Source organism: Notechis scutatus, chromosome 10, assembly GCF_049901735.1.
Source record: "Notechis scutatus isolate UNSWTSFEM ecotype Mainland chromosome 10, rNotScu1.2, whole genome shotgun sequence".
NCBI lineage: Eukaryota > Metazoa > Chordata > Lepidosauria > Squamata > Elapidae > Notechis > Notechis scutatus.
This window is the reverse complement of record NC_142018.1, coordinates 8738253-8756201: the sequence shown is the minus strand read 5'-3', so window position 1 is coordinate 8756201 and position 17949 is coordinate 8738253. Positions and strand designations below refer to the sequence as shown.

The following is a 17949-nucleotide window of genomic DNA, read 5'->3' as shown; positions in this document are numbered from 1 at the left end:
TTTGCAAGTAAGCAACCAAGCTCAGAGAGCATCGAGGACTCTAAAGAGTTTAACACTAAGCTATATACATATATACTAGCTCGATACCCATGCTTCGCTACAAAACTATATACTCGGGAGTTAGTTTTATAATAAGGGGGGGAAATAATCTGCCTCTGTTTACCAGCATCCATCGGTATTCATCTGGCTAGCGTCCTGTCAGTGTGTGAGAGAATTGAGGGCTGACTGGAAAACGAAACAGTATTTGCTGTGTGAGCAAGAAGGAGACAGCAAGGAGCCTGGGCATGGCTTAGCTCAACTGTTTTGTACTAAAGCTGGTTGCTGCTGTGAAACTAAAACTGAAACTCCTCTCCTCTGCTTGTGTTTTGCATTTGGAACAGATTTCTTTTCAGGTGGGGAGGAGGCGTAGAACTCCTTAGCATCGGAGCGTGTTAATAATAATAATAATAATATAGGAAATACTAATACTCTGATGGTCATTTCAAAAAAATCCTTTCTTAGTGAGCACCTAGAAGCCAAGAGGAACATGCGTACCAAATTTCAAATTTGTAAGCTTTACGGTTCTGTAGATTTTGCGATGATGCGTGAGTGGCATTTCTCTCTCTCTCTCTCACACACACACACACACACATTCTCTTCTATTGGTACTTAAGTTAAAATTCAGCCTTAGCAACAGATCTCACTGGATAGCTTTGGTCTGATCATTTCCAATGTTCTGTTAGACAATATAGCTGTAAAAAAAAAGAGAAAGAAAGAAAGAAAGAAAGAAAGAAAGAAAGAAAGAAAGAAAGAAAGAAAGAAAGAAAGAAAGAAAGAAAGAAAGAAAGAAAAAGAAACTGAACAATCATTCCTTGTAATCTTGCACCTTGAGGGAAAGATTTTAAAATAAATAAAAAGTAAAGCAGAAGTGATAATTGAATCTGCTATTTTGTAACCAAACTGATCCTTCCCATTGATTTTGCTATTATACCTTGATCCTACCGCTTCCGTCCATGGGAAGAATATGATGGGTGTAAGCACTCAGCAAAATTGGTTTTGACAGACTTTTTGATAAAAAGGGGTCTTTTTAGACTCTTATATTATTTGTGTTTGTCGTGAACTATCTAGGATGACATTGTATAAAAGGGGGATCTATATAAATCTTATAAATAAATAAATGCATACATAAATAAATAACAACGGCATTCCCTGGTACTGATATAGAGCTGATAGGGGGCCATATAGATCTTATAAATAAATGAACAAGTAACTTATTGCATTAAATATCTGACATAAAACTGAGGTTTTTGATTAGGGGCGTGCAGGCATGCCTAATCCCGATCAAATCAACTTTTTGCACGGACTTTTTGCAAGGTTGAATGTGGTGTGGAAACTCAGTCAAGGTGTTTTAAGATTTCTGAATGAATACATGAATACACGATATTGCACACCTTGCCAATCGGGAAGTACAGGTGGTCCTTGGCTTACAACAATTCATTTAGTGGCCATTCGAAGTTACAACGGCAGTGAAAAAAGTCATTTATGTTTTTCCCACTTATGACCACCGCAGCATTCCCCACGGTCACATGATCAAATTTCAGAGGCTCGGCAACGGGTTTATACTTATGACCGTTGCTGTGTTTTGTCCTGGGGTCATTTTTGTGACCTTCTGATAATCCAAGCCAGTAGGGAAACCAGATCCACTTAAGAACTGTGTCACTAACAGAACAATTGCAATGATACACCTCACCAACCGTGTTACTAACCTAACACCTACAATGATTCACTCAGCAATTGTGACAAGAAAGGTGATAAAATAGGGCTGAACTCACTTAACACCTGCCTCCCTTAGCAACAGAAATTCGGGGGCTCAATTGGTGTCGTACACCGAGGACTACCTGTATTATGGGCAAGATGGATTTTTGGTGGTGGAATGAAGGCAAAATCATTCTATAAGCTAAGCAGTGCTTTTTTTTTTCAAGGTTCGGTAAAAACACTTAGGGTCACTTACTCATAAACTGTTGTCCATTCATACTCGTTGCTTTTGGTGGCAAGAAGTCCAGTGGTGCCAGGGTAGGTCATTAGGGCTAAATTGTAGCCCTGAGCATAGACTCTTTTGAGAATGCCGTTGCTACTGATGGTCAACCAGTAGACCTGCCCTCCTGGCATCACCATCCAGAGCGGTAAGCCACTGGCATCCCTGCGAATATGTACCGAGTGGCCATTGTTGCTGGTAACCGTGCCGAGTTCACCTTCCCCGTTGTACGTGAAGTTATACAGAAAGTCTCTCGTAATCAGGTTGAGGGTGTGCAGGTGAGTCCCGTTGTTGGTGAATTGATACAGCTCCTGATCAGCCGGAGAGGCGATCTCATAAATATTGGCATCGTTGAGATGAGGCTTATTTTGGCTAACCGCACGAATGCGGATGTTCCCGAGGTCGGCGATGTATAAGGTGCCGTCAGGAGACACAGCCAGGGAAGAGGGGGCTTTCAGCTTTGCGTCTTTAGCGTATCCACCATCACCTGAAAAATAGGGAGAGAACAGTGTTGAATATGCAAATCTGCAATGGCTAGTCAAGGCGAAGAACATGGAGGAGAGTTCCAGGTAACAAACCCAACGCAAGCAAAACTCTTAAGGCCTGGAGTTTCCTCAAAGCATGATTTATTTATTTTTTAGGAATGTCATATTGGCACAGCTGGTGAAAACCCCACTCTGAAAGACCTGAGGTTTTACCCACCCAAACTAAAACCCAAATGTTCTGACCGAGGCTTCCTGAGACAGTAACAATCACACGCTGTTCCAGGGGTGGGATTCAGCCGGTGTTACTACCAGTTCAGTGACTACGTTTTGCCTGGAGAAGCTTCATAGGCATAAATGCAAAATGTCATTATGACTGAGGATGAAAAAGTAAGGCGATCTTCAACCATCAATATTGTTATGATTGACAAAAGCATTAAATACTCTAATATTTTCTTCCAAGAATGTATAGCTACCAGGCTATAAAAATTGAATAGTAGTGGTGTTTGATACTTTATAGTAGTGTTTCTCAACTTTAAGATATGTGGACTTCAACTCCCAGAATTCCCCAGCAATGTTGCCAAGTTTGATAAAATGTTATGTTATGTTAATGTTGCCAAGATTGATAAAATACTACTTTATGAGGACAAGGACGAAACAGAATACTTTTTAACATGGGACCTGTTTTACCAATGGCTAACCAACAGAAACAGAGGTTAGAAACCCAAAAGATTAAGAGAATGATTAATTATATAATGAAAGCTTGCTAGTATGGGATAAGCTAATGCTACTATTACCATGTGATTATTATTAATGATATGTATATTATGATTACTATTATACTTATTGTCTTTTTGTTGTTCAAAACTAATTGCACTCAGACAACATGCTGTTCCTATAGTTATTGAGTTTTTTTATGTTTATTAAAGAAAAGCGTATCAATTATATATATATTATGTTTATATATATATAAAGAGAAATACTACTTTATGCAGTCAAAGTTGAAAAAAGCCATTGTCACCATTGAATACAACCTTCTAATCCAGTTGCCTAGCCCACTTCAGCAGGTCCAAGGAAGAGAATTCTTTATCTCTCCATTCCACTCTTTAAATATTTGTAGCATTGGGAAATATCTTCATAACTTCATTTAGCCCTTGGTTGCATTCCCACATAAATGGTGAGCCAGGGATTTTTCAAACCATCCTTAAAACATGCCACAATAGTTTGGTCTCCCTGGAACAATAACCCAGAAATGGGCAGATACAGGACCCATGGTAAGCTCCAAACAAAATTATTGTGCTGTGTGATTTATTATTACATCCAACTTTGGATGTCGAGGGCTACACGCGCAACCCTGCTGTTTTGGAACCTCATACATTCCAAGCTGAAAAAAAACGCAGTGACAATCACAGCAGAAAACATTACATTGGCAGCATTACACTGCCATCCAGAAATGCAATATCATGTTGAGTCAAAATCCTTTTAGGATGTAAGCGATGAGAACACAGATGTGCTAAAAAGATTGTATTTCATTCGAAACCTCTGATTTAGACTGATACGAACAGAAAGTTTAGATAAGTATCATAGTTGATGTTTGCTTGTTAATCACCCATCTTGCTCAGAGAGGGTTTGTTTATTTATTTATTTATTTATTTAATTTGTCAAGCGCTTACAATATAATAGAAATAAGAATAAACGTAAGTATAAATACATGAAATAGGCACTAATAATTGGGGACAATAGGACAGGGACGGTAGGCACGATTGTGCGCTTATGCACGCCCCTTACAGACCTCTTAGGAATGGGGTGAGGTCAATAGAGGTTAGTTTGAGGGGAAAGGAGTGGGGGTTTGAGCAGGTGACAACAGAGTCAGGTAGTGAGTTCCAGACATTGACCACTCTGTTGCTGAAATCATACTTCCTGCAATCGAGTTTGGAGTAGTTTACCTTTAGTTTATATCTGTTGTGTGCTCTTGTGGTTAAAGCTGAAATATTCATTAACTGGTAAGACATTGTAACATATAATTTTATGTACTATGCTTAAGTCTAATCTTAGCCAGCGTTGTTCAAGGATGTCTAAGCCTAGAATCTCAAGTCTGGGTGGTGTAGAATATTTTGTTGCAGAGTGTAGTACTCTTCTTGTAAAGTACTTCTGGACTCGCTCAATTGTATTAATGTCTGATATACAGTGCGGATTCCAGACATGTACAATACATGTCCAGGGATGTACAACTTAATCAATAAAATTAAGCATTGAAAGCAGAATAATTTCAGATTATTATTTTTTAAAATAAAACTAAAACAACATTGTAAAAATCACCAAAAATGGAGAACTCCAATTGGCATCAAGGGGTTAATTCTTCCCCGTCATGTTAAGATTCACTCTGAATTTGTCAGGCACAAGCAGCCAGAACACTCCAAGAATGGGTCAGACAGGTTATTATTTCTTCTTCTTATTTATTAAATGTATTTGCCAACCCATCTGGCCTTGAAAAGCCTCTATTTCTATATAGGTTTCTTTGTTGTTGATCACGTGCTTACAAGAATCTCACCAGACTGTCTGCCTGCAGCAAATATAGATCTAAGGGTTTGATCTATATATTAGCAAAACTCAAATAGTTTTGCTCCCCTCAAAGCTGATATTCTGTAGAGATTCTCAGTCCTCCAGGTCCTGGTTGTCCCAAAGGTGCTTTTTCAGGAGGCAACTGGACTTTCTTGATGTTTCTTTTAAAGATGTTTCGCTTCTCATCCAAGAAGCTTCTTCAGCTCTGACAGGATAGTGAGGAATGGAAGGATTTATACTCCTTGCAGACAGCTGGTCATTTGCATCCTTGTAGAGGGTCCTTGAGGCCCCTTGGAGGTTTATCTGTGTCCTCAGGATCACCTGAGTAGTGCTAATGGTTCCTGTAGTCTGCATTTTTCCCGCCTCTGGAAATCCATTCCTACTCCCACACCATTCAAAGGGTGTTCGTTGTCCCAAAGATACTTTTTTCAGGAGGTAATTGGACTTTCCTGTTTTTTTCTTTGAAGATGTTTCACTTCTCATTCAAGAAGCTTCTTCAGCTGGAATGTTTTTTTAACTTCCCCTGTCTGGGCTTCCTCTCCCCCACAGCCAGTGGTTCCTCTCCAGAATTGTTAATTGCATTACTAGCACTGGGTCTCCCTCTTCACTTGCATTATAAAATCATACATAGGGCTGAAAGGGACCTTTGAAGATCTTCTAGTCCAAGGCAGGTTGATAATGGAACACAGTTGCCCTATTTCTTCTCGCCCAGAGCAGGATCATTGCACTGACACAAAAGAATCAAAATGCTAGCAATCCTCAAGCTGATTAATTATTTCACTGCTAAAAAAAAGAAGAAGCCAATTTTGCAATTAAGATAATGTCATTCATCCCGGCGCCCCTTCTTGTTTTTAAAACGTGTGGACTCTGCCCTCCTACCAGGCAAAGCGGCACTCAGTGGAACTGAAGTCCACATTAATGTTGGTAATACAACTGTTCTTCCCAACCCTGGAAACACAGGAGCAACATTTGCATTCAAAGAGTAGACAAGAGAGACTTGGGAGGAGTGAAAGCTTACATTCTCTGAGCTGGAAAATCGAACGCACGGTCATGATTTTGTGAAAACCTCATTGTTTTGTTTTCGAGTATCCCAGTTTCAAAATAGGTTGCTTGACCATGGATGGAATGCTTCCATCATTCCAAAGTAAGGCTTAAGCTGGCACCAAAAAACAAGTTTAACACTCAGGGAGGAGATTAGAAAATACATCTGGGGAACTAAAATCTTTCAAGCAAAGGCATTCCATTATCAGGTTTTTAAAATGAAGAAAGACACGGTGAAACTCTTCTAAGTAATTTCCTTTATTCAGTCTGGGATGGTCACTGGGTTCAGAAATTTAGTCTTCCGAGCTTTCGGACTGGTGCTGGAGCCCATTCTCAGAGAAGTTCTTTCTACTGGAATGTGACAGTAGAAGGAGAAGAAGAGAGAGAAGTTATCTGAGGATGGGCTCCAGCAGAAGTCCGAAAACTCAGAAAACTGAGTGAGGAACAGACGGGACCAATCCCAGATGTGCATATGCGCATAAAGGAGAGGAGAGCAAAGGAAAGCTATAAGCTGGCTCTCGGGGACAGGCAGATGTGGATACTGGCCAGCCCCTCCTTGGCTGGGAAATAAATAGGAGGGGTTTGGGAGTGGCTGTGTCAGGATTCCGGCAGTTGCCCTAATTAAATCATGAGCCTCGAGCCAAGCTTCAAAAACTATGAAAAATTTATTAGGAGCGAACATGTGGGCACGATTTGTTTGAAGCCGATTCTGAGACACGTAATTCACTGTCACCCTTGACCCTGGTTTCCTCCCACCCTTTTGGGTGCATCGTAATTCATATTCTCCAATGAAACACATTCATAGCCAAGAGTCATCAATCACGTTCTCCAATTAGATATTTGCGCGGCAGAAACTCCAGTCACTTAGCTACAATCTTTGCAAGGTAAGTTTCAACTCATAAAACATTCCTATACCTGTTTTAGTAGTTGTCATAAAAAAGGGGGGTGGGAGGAAGGAAATCTGGAAGAGCAGTGCAGCAGTTTGAAAGCAAAAGTACATTCCAACTCTTATCTTTAAAAGATTGCAACTAAAATATCAGATCTTTTGCCCGCGAATATATTTAATTGGAGAACATGATTGATGACTCCCAGCCTGTGAAGGTGCTCAATTGGAGAATCTGGTTTATGAGGCACCCATTGGGGAGGGGGGAAACAGGGTCACAGGGGACTGTAAATGACGTATGCCAGAGTTGGCTTCATATAGGACAATGCCAGTATGTCGCTTCTAATAAATCCTTTGAATTTTTTTGAAGTTTGGCTCGAGAATCATGATTTAATTAGAGCGATTGCTGGAATCCTGACAATAAGAATGGAATGCACTTTCGGTTCCAAACTGCTGCAATGCTCTTTCAAATTTCCTCCGCCCACCACTTCTTTTTCACTGCAACCCTAAAGCAGGCATAGAAACGTTTTATGAGTTGACAGGCTGGTTGTCACAGACAACCATTCGTTTCTAGTATACAGCAAACAATTCGGATTTCTTGACCAAGTCTGTTGGGACTAATTACATTTGATTTTTGTTTATCCACGTGAACAAAAGACTGTTCATACCCTGTTTGAAAAGGGGTTTGCTTTTAACTCACAAATAAGCGGTTTATCATTATTTGCTAAGGCTGGGTCAGAACAGGAGAATTCACCACCACTTGCCTGAGAAACAATCACAGTTGGGGTCAATCTTACAGTCGCAATCTGTCGGTGCCCCAGCAATGACCGAGATTTCTCCATTGGTGGTGACCTGCTGGATGCGGTTGATCTTCCTTTCATCTGTCTCGGCGATGTACAACACACCGCTGTGAGAGACGCCAACAGCACGGGCTGATTCGAGGGTGGAATGGATGGCCACTTTGCTGACCAGCACGTGGTCAACGCCCGGAACTTGGCAGTGAATTGGGCGCCCTGCGATGATGCGAACCCGCCGGTTCTGAGAGATTTGCAGGACGATGTTGTTGTCCAGCACATACAATGAGTTGTCGAGGGGATTGACAGCCAGGTCTGTTGGCCATTCTAAACGAACCTGCAATGTGAAAAGAAACAAAAGATCATTCAAATGATTTTTACACTTTTTTTTTTCCAAAAAAAGAGAATGATGTTGCCCTTCCGTTCATTCAATTATTCTTTAAGCAGTTGTGGCTAGATAATTTTTTTTAAATAGACAATTAAGTTGTTTATCGATTGCAATACAGCAAATAGGGTCCTAATGGTTATATATTTTATGTATTGTTGCAGACTTCAGGCTGATTCATGGCATGAGGTGTTTCAGGAAAGAGTTTTTGTAATTTGTCTGAGGGGGGAAACCTTTCTGTCAGCCTTCAAGATTCCTTCTTCTGCTTGTCTTTCCGGCTGCCATAGAAATGGGGGAGGGAAGATTAATTGGGCTACGTAGAAATGGGGAGAGTGCTGGAGGCTTGAGAGGGTGAACTGTAAAACTTGAGAAAACTTTATTGATTATGCTTACTACGCTTACTGCGCAGCTGCAGCTTCTTACGGTATCTATCCAAGCCAAGGTCAGCGGGTGAGCCAGATGTCTGAAATGCCATCTGAAGATGCCCCACATGATACTTCAGATTGGATGGCCAATTGGAACAATTAGGGTTGGGAACATTGGCATAACTTTCTATATGTGATTTTCGCGCGTATTGCCTCAGATCTTGTATTTCTTCTGATGCTACCATATCAATTTTTCAGTAAAAGTCCTTTTCTCTAAAACAATGGAGTCTAAGGTTTTCTTTCTTGGATTTTGAATGGAGCCTCACCTGACACCTTTTCTCTCATCCAGACGTGCTCACTAAGATTGGAGTTTAATAGAATAGGAATAGGAATAAGACTAGACTAGACTAGACTAGACTGGCATAGCATAGCATTAGCATAGCATAGCATGGGACAGGGGTAGGGAAACTTGGCTCTTTTATCACTTATGGATTTCAACTCCCAGAATTCCTGAATGAGCCATAAAAGGTTCCCCATCCCTGGCCTACTGGTTTTTCAGTTGTGGGGGAATTCAATTTTTGACTTGAATGGGACTGTTTAATATTCTTTATATGTCCTACATATTAAACAGTCCCATTCAAGTCAAAAATTGAATAAGTGATAAAAGAGCCAAGTTTTCCTACCCCTGGTATAGCATAACATAACATAGCATGGAATAGAATAGAGTAGCATAGTATAGAATAGCATGGAATAGAATAGCAGAGAATAGAATAGCAGAGAATAAAACAGAACACAATAAAACAGAATAGAATAAAACAATATTGTCACTTTATTATTTTTAACCTTTACTCAAGGTGGCAAGCAAATCCAACACAGGTTTCTCCTCCTATTTTCCCCAAAACAACAACAACACTATGAGGTGGCTTGGGCTGAGAGAGAATGAGTGGTCCAAAATCACCTAGCTGGCTTTCATGGCTAAGGTGGGATTTGAACTCATGTTCTCCTGTGACTTTGAGGGCCTTAATGTCTTAGTGATATAGACAGTCAAATATAGTTATATATAGTTTCAAAGTGCTATCAAGCTCTCTTATCCAAAAGGCAGCTTAAGGAATACTTGTTGGTAATCACAGCTTGAAAGCAACATAATTATTATATGCACAAAAACAGAACTCTTGAAATGCTGCAGGTGGGAAGAAGCAGAGCTGGTAGGAACCTAGTCTCACTCCTTCTAAATATGAAATAAACAACCCTAACCTTCCTACCCAGTATGAGCCATGAAGCAGGCTCGACTTTGCTTAAATGCATAACTTAAAATATTGGAAGATTTTTGCCATCCATCAAAATCCCATTTCTTTCATTCTAAAATGAGTAGAGTAGAGCAGAGCAGAGCAGAGCAGAGCAGAGTAGAGCAGAGCAGAGTAGAGTAGGAGATGGAAGGGACCTTGGAGGTCTTCTAGTCCAGCCGCTCAGCAGGAGAACCTATACTATTTCAGGTAAGTGACTGTCTAGTCTAAGGGTCTTCAAACTTGGCAAGTTTAAGGTTTGGTTAGTTTCCAGGCATTGTTTCTTGTCTTGCCTTCTGGTGCTTTGGAGAATTATTTGACCTCCTCTTCTTTGTGGCAGCCCCTCAAATACTGGAATATGGCTATCATATCAATTCTTCTTTTCTTCAGAATAGACATACCCAAAACTTGTAATCTTTCTTCATATGTTTTAGTCTCCAGGCCTTTTATCATCTTAGTTGCTCTTCGCTGAACTTTTTCCAAGGTCTCAACATCTTTTTGTTGTAGTATGGCAACCAAAACTGGTTGCAGTATTCAAAGTGTGGCCTTACTAGGGTTTTATAAAGCGACACTAATATTTCAAGAATAGAGGAATTGGCAAACATGACAAAAATACCTTCTTCCTTCAACTCCGGTGGTGTCCTGCCCTCTTTTTCAACCAAAAAAGTATCATTCTAGAGAGAAAAACAACATTTTTCAAAGTTCTGTTGTATTTTGTGGCATTGCCAAATGAAGCTGTTGGCAGATTTTTGCAGAAGGGAAAATGCTATTTGTAAAACTTGGCTGCTGGCTTGTAACTTGATGCAAATGTAGACATTTATCTGCATACTTTATGCTACTTAAATAGGTCAAGAATGCACTTGAGTTATTATAATGTAATTTGCGGCTCTAGCAACATTCAGCTCTTATTAACTAGGTATTATTTGGTATAATGTGTTTGACGAGTGATTCAGATGTAGTAGGGGATGGGGAGAGAGAGGTTGGCTGCCAATCCCAAAGAACAATACAGACCACAGCCTTCTGTGAAGAGTGACAGAAGAGGCTGACTGAATTGCAAATCAGCACTGATGAAACTTTTCTTTCTGAACATCAGCAATGTCAGATATTTCCAAACCACACCACCACACAAGAGTAATGCCATTTGAATTTCATTGCATACATTCCAGAGCTATTGGTCATAAGAATCTGGAAGCTTTGGCAGGTGTAAAAATCTGTTGGGAGACAGAGTCTTCTGCCTTTTTTTTTTCTTTCTTTTTTGCTCACTTCAGCAAGAACTGAAAACGTATTCAGTAATTCTTTTGACAACCGCAATTTGATGTGATAGAAACTTAGGCTTCTTGTGCTTTCCCCAGTTACAAAATTATCAAGTTTAAACTAGGATCCTGTGCCAATAGAAGGATATCTCTGTAACTCAGAGGTGAAATGAGAAATCTATGGTGCTCTCTGTTTGTTGGTAGAAAATGTATTACCTAACAAGGTAACCTCATCAGAGTGAGCGACTATAAGTTCATCTACAGTAGAGTCAACAACAACATACTGTAGAGTAGAGGTCTCCAAACTTGGCAACTTTAAGATCTGTGGACTTCAACTCCCAGAATTCCTGAGCTAACATGACTGAAGGAGGAATTCTGGGAATTGAAGTCCACAAGTCTTAAAGCTGTCAAGTTTGAAGACCCCTGAACTAGAGTCTCAGCTGGGACACTGAGAGCATCCTAGACCAAGCTAAATCCAAAAAAGCTAAGGAATTCATGGAACCTTGGCATTTAGTCAAATCACACATCAATAAACACATAGAAATAAACCATATTTACACACCATTCAAGAGATAATTAAAAAGCTAAGAAGAAAACAGAAAGACCAGAATACCTTATCTCCAACAGCAGCCAAACACCCGGATAAGCAATGATTAATACCAGACTAACAATGAAACAGATAAGAATACCTTAATCAAGGAACTACCAAGGAGATAATCACACTTCCATAAACACTGGGAGGGCAAGTTACTCTACATAATAAAGAGCAACTTGCACTGATGATGTTACTTAGTCAAGTAATGAAATGTTTACAAGCAAGCAACCAAGCTCAGTAAGTGTTTTGCCTTTGTAAAATTCTCCTTCTCTGCAACTTTCCTATTTTCCAATTCTTCACACAAAGTCCCAAGGGGTGTCATAATGCGGGAGCATTCTCCTTGCATCAGGTAACAACTATGATTATTACGATCACAATGATGATTTGGGGGAGGAGTGGCAGAGAGAAAGACGAAATGAAAACCAAAGCAAATCACACCAGCATCATCTGCTATCTTGCAACAACCAAGTATGCTTAAACAAATATCACCGAAGAAAATGCCCAAGGGAACTTAAATCCAATTTGACAATGTGGTAGAAATGCAGAAGCCAGAAAAAAAAGAAAAGAAAAGAAAAAAAGAAAGAAAACCTGGACCATAAATGGTAATATATTCATGCTACATAATTCCTTGTATAAACTCTAAAGTAAGAGTTCTAAACACAAAAAGGGCCTTTTTATTAAAGAAAAATTCCGAGGACAGATTCCCATTATGGTGTGTGAACAAGGTTTTAAACTGTTTTGTCAGATCACTTGAATCTGCCAATACCTGAAAACGCCCAACAGGATTTTTTAAAAAAGCTGTGTTAATAGTTGAGGAGTTTTTGGCGGTTTTGGAATTCAGGTCCCTGACAGAATAGCTAATGGTAAGAGATGATGGGATGTAGAGCTCATTCAACTGGTGAAGGTCACCAGTGCTCCCTCCCTGACTCAATGCTAAGCGAAATTTCTGTTAGAAAAGAATAGCTTTGAGTACAATTGAAGAAAAAACAACAACACTATAATTGCAGTTTAAAAAGATTAACGTGAATCACATGTTATACCCAGACTACCTTTCTTTCAGCTAAAAAGAAGAACCAATAAAGGAGAATGTTTGTAGCTCAGGATTGAAATGAGGAGTTCTTGGTGCTCTTTGACTTGGTCCTTTCCCTGTTTATTAGATGTTTATAACCCAAACTAGATAACATCATCAGTGCCAGATAGATAGCAATGTTAAATAGACAGACAGACAGACAGTTAAGAGGGTCCTTGGTGCTCTCTGAGTTTGGTACTTTCCTTGAAAACATTTCATTACCCAAACTAAGTAATATCATCAGTGCTAATAAGGAATGAAATTTGCTCTCAGTTTATATACTAATTGTTTAGCTGATTGTTGGTCTGATGTTAATCTGGTAACAATAGCCCAATCAAGGAACTGCCAAACAAACCAACTATAAACAGCCCAACAAAAAAAAATTCTAAGATCACCCCAAGGCAAGCCACTAGAACAGAGCTCTCCAAACTTGACAAACTTGGCATAGCTGGCTGGAGAATTCTGGGACCTGAAGTCCACAAATCTTAAAGTCGCCAAGTTTAGGGGCCTCTGCACTAGAATGTAAACTGAGAGCAAACCTCACTTCTTACTAGCACTGATGATATTATCTAATTTGGGTAATGAAACATGTGCAAGAAAAGAACCAAGCTCAGAGAACACCAAGGACTCTTAAAAAGACATTAAATGGAAAGAAGGATTGTAAAGTTCAAGATCGGGCACCAGACTGGGAAAGATTTCTGGAGTAAAGAATCAGGTCATTAACAAGTCCTCAGGGTAGATGTACTTTGCTCTGTTTTTTCTTGGCCTGGATTCCAACTCCCTCCCCCCACCCCACCAATTCCAAATGAATTTTAACTTTGTCACCTGGATAATTATATTTTCTATCGCTACATACACCAAAAGAAGTATTTTATACAGACAGAGGCAACTCTGGAACAACTTTTGTGAGTCAGAACTTTTATCATTAAGTTATATTTTACAGCAGACTGGAGACATATCCACTATTCAGAATACGAATACAGAATTCACAGATGGGATACCTATAGAAAAAAAAACATATCTTCTTTAAGTCTGCTATTATACATTCCTGTCTCTCAGGTGGATTTACTGGCTACAAAAGTGGCTTCCAAGCTCAGGGAATACCTTCAGAATTGTATTAACATTTAATTCTCCCATAATCTTATTAAAGCTAATTAGGATGAATTAGCACTGATGATGTTACCTAGTTGGGTCATGAAATGTCTGCAAGAAAACAAGCAAGCCCAGAGAGCACCAAGGACCCCTCATGTCAACCCTGAGCTACAAATATTCTCCTTTATTACTAATTAGGATGAAAAATTATCTGGCTTTCAGATTTATCCCAATTAAGATTTTAACTGTCCTGTTTTGAGTCTTGGGAGATTTCAGCTGAAGTCACCGTACAATACATAAAATACGTTGCTACCGGTAAATGCATGTGAAAATTTTGTCACCTTTGCTCAGGAGATGTCAGAAATGATCTCCAAGTAAGCTCCTTGAGCCAATGAAAGAGAGATATTTGTTAACGCCTAATTTTGTCATGCAAAATGGACCCGTTTCCAGGCTGAGCAGTAAATGATATATGGAAACGATCAGCGGTGACCTGAGAAATGTCCATGCTGGCGTCACAACGCAGGGGCTGTGTTGATGTGAGGCCGTTTGAGCCTATCAAGGTTGTGATCTGACCGCTTGCATCAATCTTACGAATCGTGGTGCCGTCTACAAAGTAAACGAAGCCATGCTTATCAATGGTGATACCTGTTGGGAAAAAACGAAAGAAAATTCAGCAGCAGGACTAGCAATAGCAATACCACTTGGACTTATATACCGCTTTACAATACTTTACAGCCCTCTCTAAGCGGTTTACAGAGTCAGTATCTTGCCCCCAAAGAATCTGGGTTCTCATTTTACCCATCTCGGAAGGATGGAAGGCTGAGTCAACCTTGAGCCTGGTGAGATTTGAATTGCCAAATTGCAGACAGCCGGCAGTCAGCAGAAGTAGGCTGCAGTACTGCACTCTAACTACTGCACCACCGTGGCTCAAGAGACTAGGAGAGAATAGGACTATAAATGCAAGATAGAGGAAGGAGACCACCGAGCAAAGAATAACATTAAAGGAGGACATGGCTGAAGAATCTGACCTCCCTTATACTACTTGGAAGACCCTGAATGGATTGAGAGTTGGAGTGCCTAAATAAAAACAAAACAAAACAATATACTCAAGTGAAGGTTCTTAGTGGATAACATGCTGTGTGAATGCAGACAGACCCAAAGCCTGGGTTATCTTCTGGTATGTCAGCTGCTATCAGAAACATATACTAATAATGACTTATTTTTGGACAACAAAAAGGCTAAATGGTGGCTTCATTCTGGCAGTTTAAAGTTTGATCTAGACAAAGGAGGAGGAGGAGGAGAAGAAGGGGAAGAAGTAGAAAGAAGAGGAGGAGGAGGCGGCAAGTTTCGTTCTGAAGCTCTTGTTTTTTACTGTGACTTACTGGTCTGCTGTGATTTTAAATGTATGAATCTGTCATGCTTGCTAAACATTCTTGATTTTTATCCATATATTTTTACCATCATGAAGAATGTATGAAGTCACCCCGGGGGCCGGGGGGAGTAGAGGTCAAAACAAAACATTTCACTGGACATTAGTTGATTAAGGAAATGAGTCAAGAGGAGTTACTTCTGGACAGAGACAGTTGGGTCTGTCAAAAAATGAGTTTCTCATACTTTTAAAAGAGCCTGATTCTCAATCCATCCCACCCCATTTCTTTATCACTTTGACGTCTTTTGTAGAAAAACAAAACAGAACACAACACAAAACAACAATGCTGAACAGGACTGGGTTTGAAATGCTTCTTAAAATATTCAAATTTTCTTTTAAAAAGTTTGAATGTTCAGTTTTGTATTAGTCAGAAAACAGCTTACAAGCATTCCTGGTTGGTTCAACCAATACAAGTTGTTTTAGAGAGATTCCCCATCTTCTGCGTTTTGGTGGATTAGGTAAACATCCTTCTCAGGGCTGAAAATTTATGGAATGTTCTCTTTCTGAAGGTTTAACTGCCACCCCCATTGGTTTTTTTTGTGAAACAGTCTTATTCCACCATGCCCTTGGTCCTAATTGAATAGAGGCATGATTGTGCTTTTTATAGGAACCCTATTATAATTGTTCTTTTCAATTGTGCTGCTATTGTTTTATTGTTTGTTGCACACAGTCTGATGGAAGTGAGGCCTAGAAAAGCTATAAAAATAGATAAGCACATAGCGATTCCAAAGTATTTCTTTTAGATACACTTTTCCAATCATACAGCAATTTTGAGTGCACATAATATCCCCAATATCTACACTGTTACACATGTTTTTGAGTGCACATAATATCCCCAATATCTACACTGTTACACATGTTTGATGTGAAGAACTGTTATCTCCAAATCTGGAGAGCAAATACTGAAGGATAACTGCATTCTGATTTCCATATTGATTTAGCAAATGTAGATTTGATACACTTTTTACAAAAAGTGAGTACTGAATAATATGCATTCCATGCTGACTTCTAAATACACACTGCATTTTAGCTCCAATGAGACTGAAAATTTTGTAATCTTCCCATCCATCTGCCTTAAATGTGTTTTTTTTGTCTCTTGAGACGGTTTAGAAATAGACCCGAAAGTGATATAAAATAATATTGAGAAGAAAATGACAGGTAGAAAAAAAGCATTTTTTTTAAAGCTTGAAAGCATCAGAATGGCTTAGAAACATAATAATTATCTACTTGACATCTGAAATTCTTCTGTACTGGAATTGTACTGATTCTTTAAAGCAGTACCAATTGAAAATGGTTTGCGTACGACTACACCAAGGCATGGTTTGTTTAACTATCATTTATTTTTTAAGCTACCATTGACTGAGTCTGCATAACAGTCACAAACTGTTATTTGCCAAGCTTAACACTGGAGTTCAGAGAACATGCATCGCAAGCAACCAATAAAAGTCAAAAGAGCTTAACTTGATGAGCCCAAAGATTCGAGTCCCAGATGTGAAGGTGTAGAGAACAAAGAATATGACTTTGACGGAGATATGTAGGGTCTGTTTCCTAGGCAACAAGGACTAAAGCATTTTTTTAAAACCCAGAATATCCAGATAATGTTTAGCAGCAACTCAGACACATCCCTTATTCACTGAACTATGAAATGGAGAAAGAGGTTTAGCATAATGAGATTTACATGGTTTGATTATGTGTCATCAAGTCACTGTTAACTCCTAGTGACCAAACGATAAGTTTTGTCCGTGATGATCGGTTGCTAATCTTGTCTTTCCCATCTTCCAGAATTGCATCTATCATGATGATAACTTCTGGTCACCCTTCTCTTCTCTTTTTTTCCTACCTTTCCCAGAATTAAAACTTCTCTAGAGAGCTGAACAACTAGACATAAAGATGGTTTCTTCCCCATGCCATGCTCTGCTAAACACCTACTACTACACTGTCTTATTATATCTGAAGATATTTACTCATGTAAATATTTACTCAGCGGCGGGCATGCGCGGCGGTCGGGGCGAGGCGGGCGGGCGGGTGGGCAATTTCTTGGCTCGCGGTGGGGGGTCTCTTGGCTGGCCCCGATTTTTTTTTGGGGGGGGGGATATCATGCCTGTTTACCTCTCCCCTACTTCTTGCCCTTCCCCAGTTTCTTCCACAGCCAATGGAACCACACTCCCACTCCCCGTCAGCTGCTCGGCCTCCCCCTCTGAATCAGATTCCACCCAGGGGCATGACAAGTTGTTAAGTTAAGTCACACAATTGTTAAATGAATCTGGCTTCCTCATTTGCTTGTCAGAAGGCCTCAGAAGGTGATCACATGACCCTGAGACACTGCGATCATCATAAATACATGAAAACAATTATAGGCTTATCTACTTGCTATCTGAACATAGTTATAGGCAGTGTTCATCCAACACTTTTCATCAGGCTAGTTCAAGGAGCTAGTTTATGCCATATGCATAATGGTTAATATTGAATCTGGAGAAGGATTTAATGTGCTGTGTGTATCAATAAAATGTTTCAATACATTATACTGTATTATATTTATTATATTGTATTATATTGATCCTCTTCATGGGCTGCAGCTGTGACAACTGAATAAGAGGACGGACATGCGTACGGGTGAGTGCTGGAAACAAAGCATGGAAATATCTCTTGTTTATGGTTCCTCTCTGAGTTTGGCGTCCTTCCCAGTGTGTGTTTTGTTATCT

General features: G+C 39.7%; 2 protein-coding genes across 4 annotated transcripts in view; one reads left to right on the top strand and one right to left on the bottom strand.

The window, feature by feature from the left end:
* Window positions 1-17949, bottom strand: part of TENM1 (teneurin transmembrane protein 1) — a 441878-nt gene that overhangs the window by 37877 nt on the left and 386052 nt on the right. For all 3 annotated transcript variants that reach the window (XM_087972076.1, XM_087972078.1, XM_087972077.1), the window contains exons 22-24: window positions 14309-14463; window positions 7747-8113; window positions 1991-2501 (exon numbers count right to left, since the gene is read on the bottom strand). In XM_087972076.1, coding sequence (XP_087828202.1) covers window positions 1991-2501; window positions 7747-8113; window positions 14309-14463 — 1033 coding nt within the window. The remainder of the gene's footprint in view (window positions 1-1990; window positions 2502-7746; window positions 8114-14308; window positions 14464-17949) is intronic.
* Window positions 1-17949, top strand: part of CYSLTR1 (cysteinyl leukotriene receptor 1) — a 650975-nt gene that overhangs the window by 250480 nt on the left and 382546 nt on the right. The gene's annotated exons all lie outside the window — the stretch shown is intronic.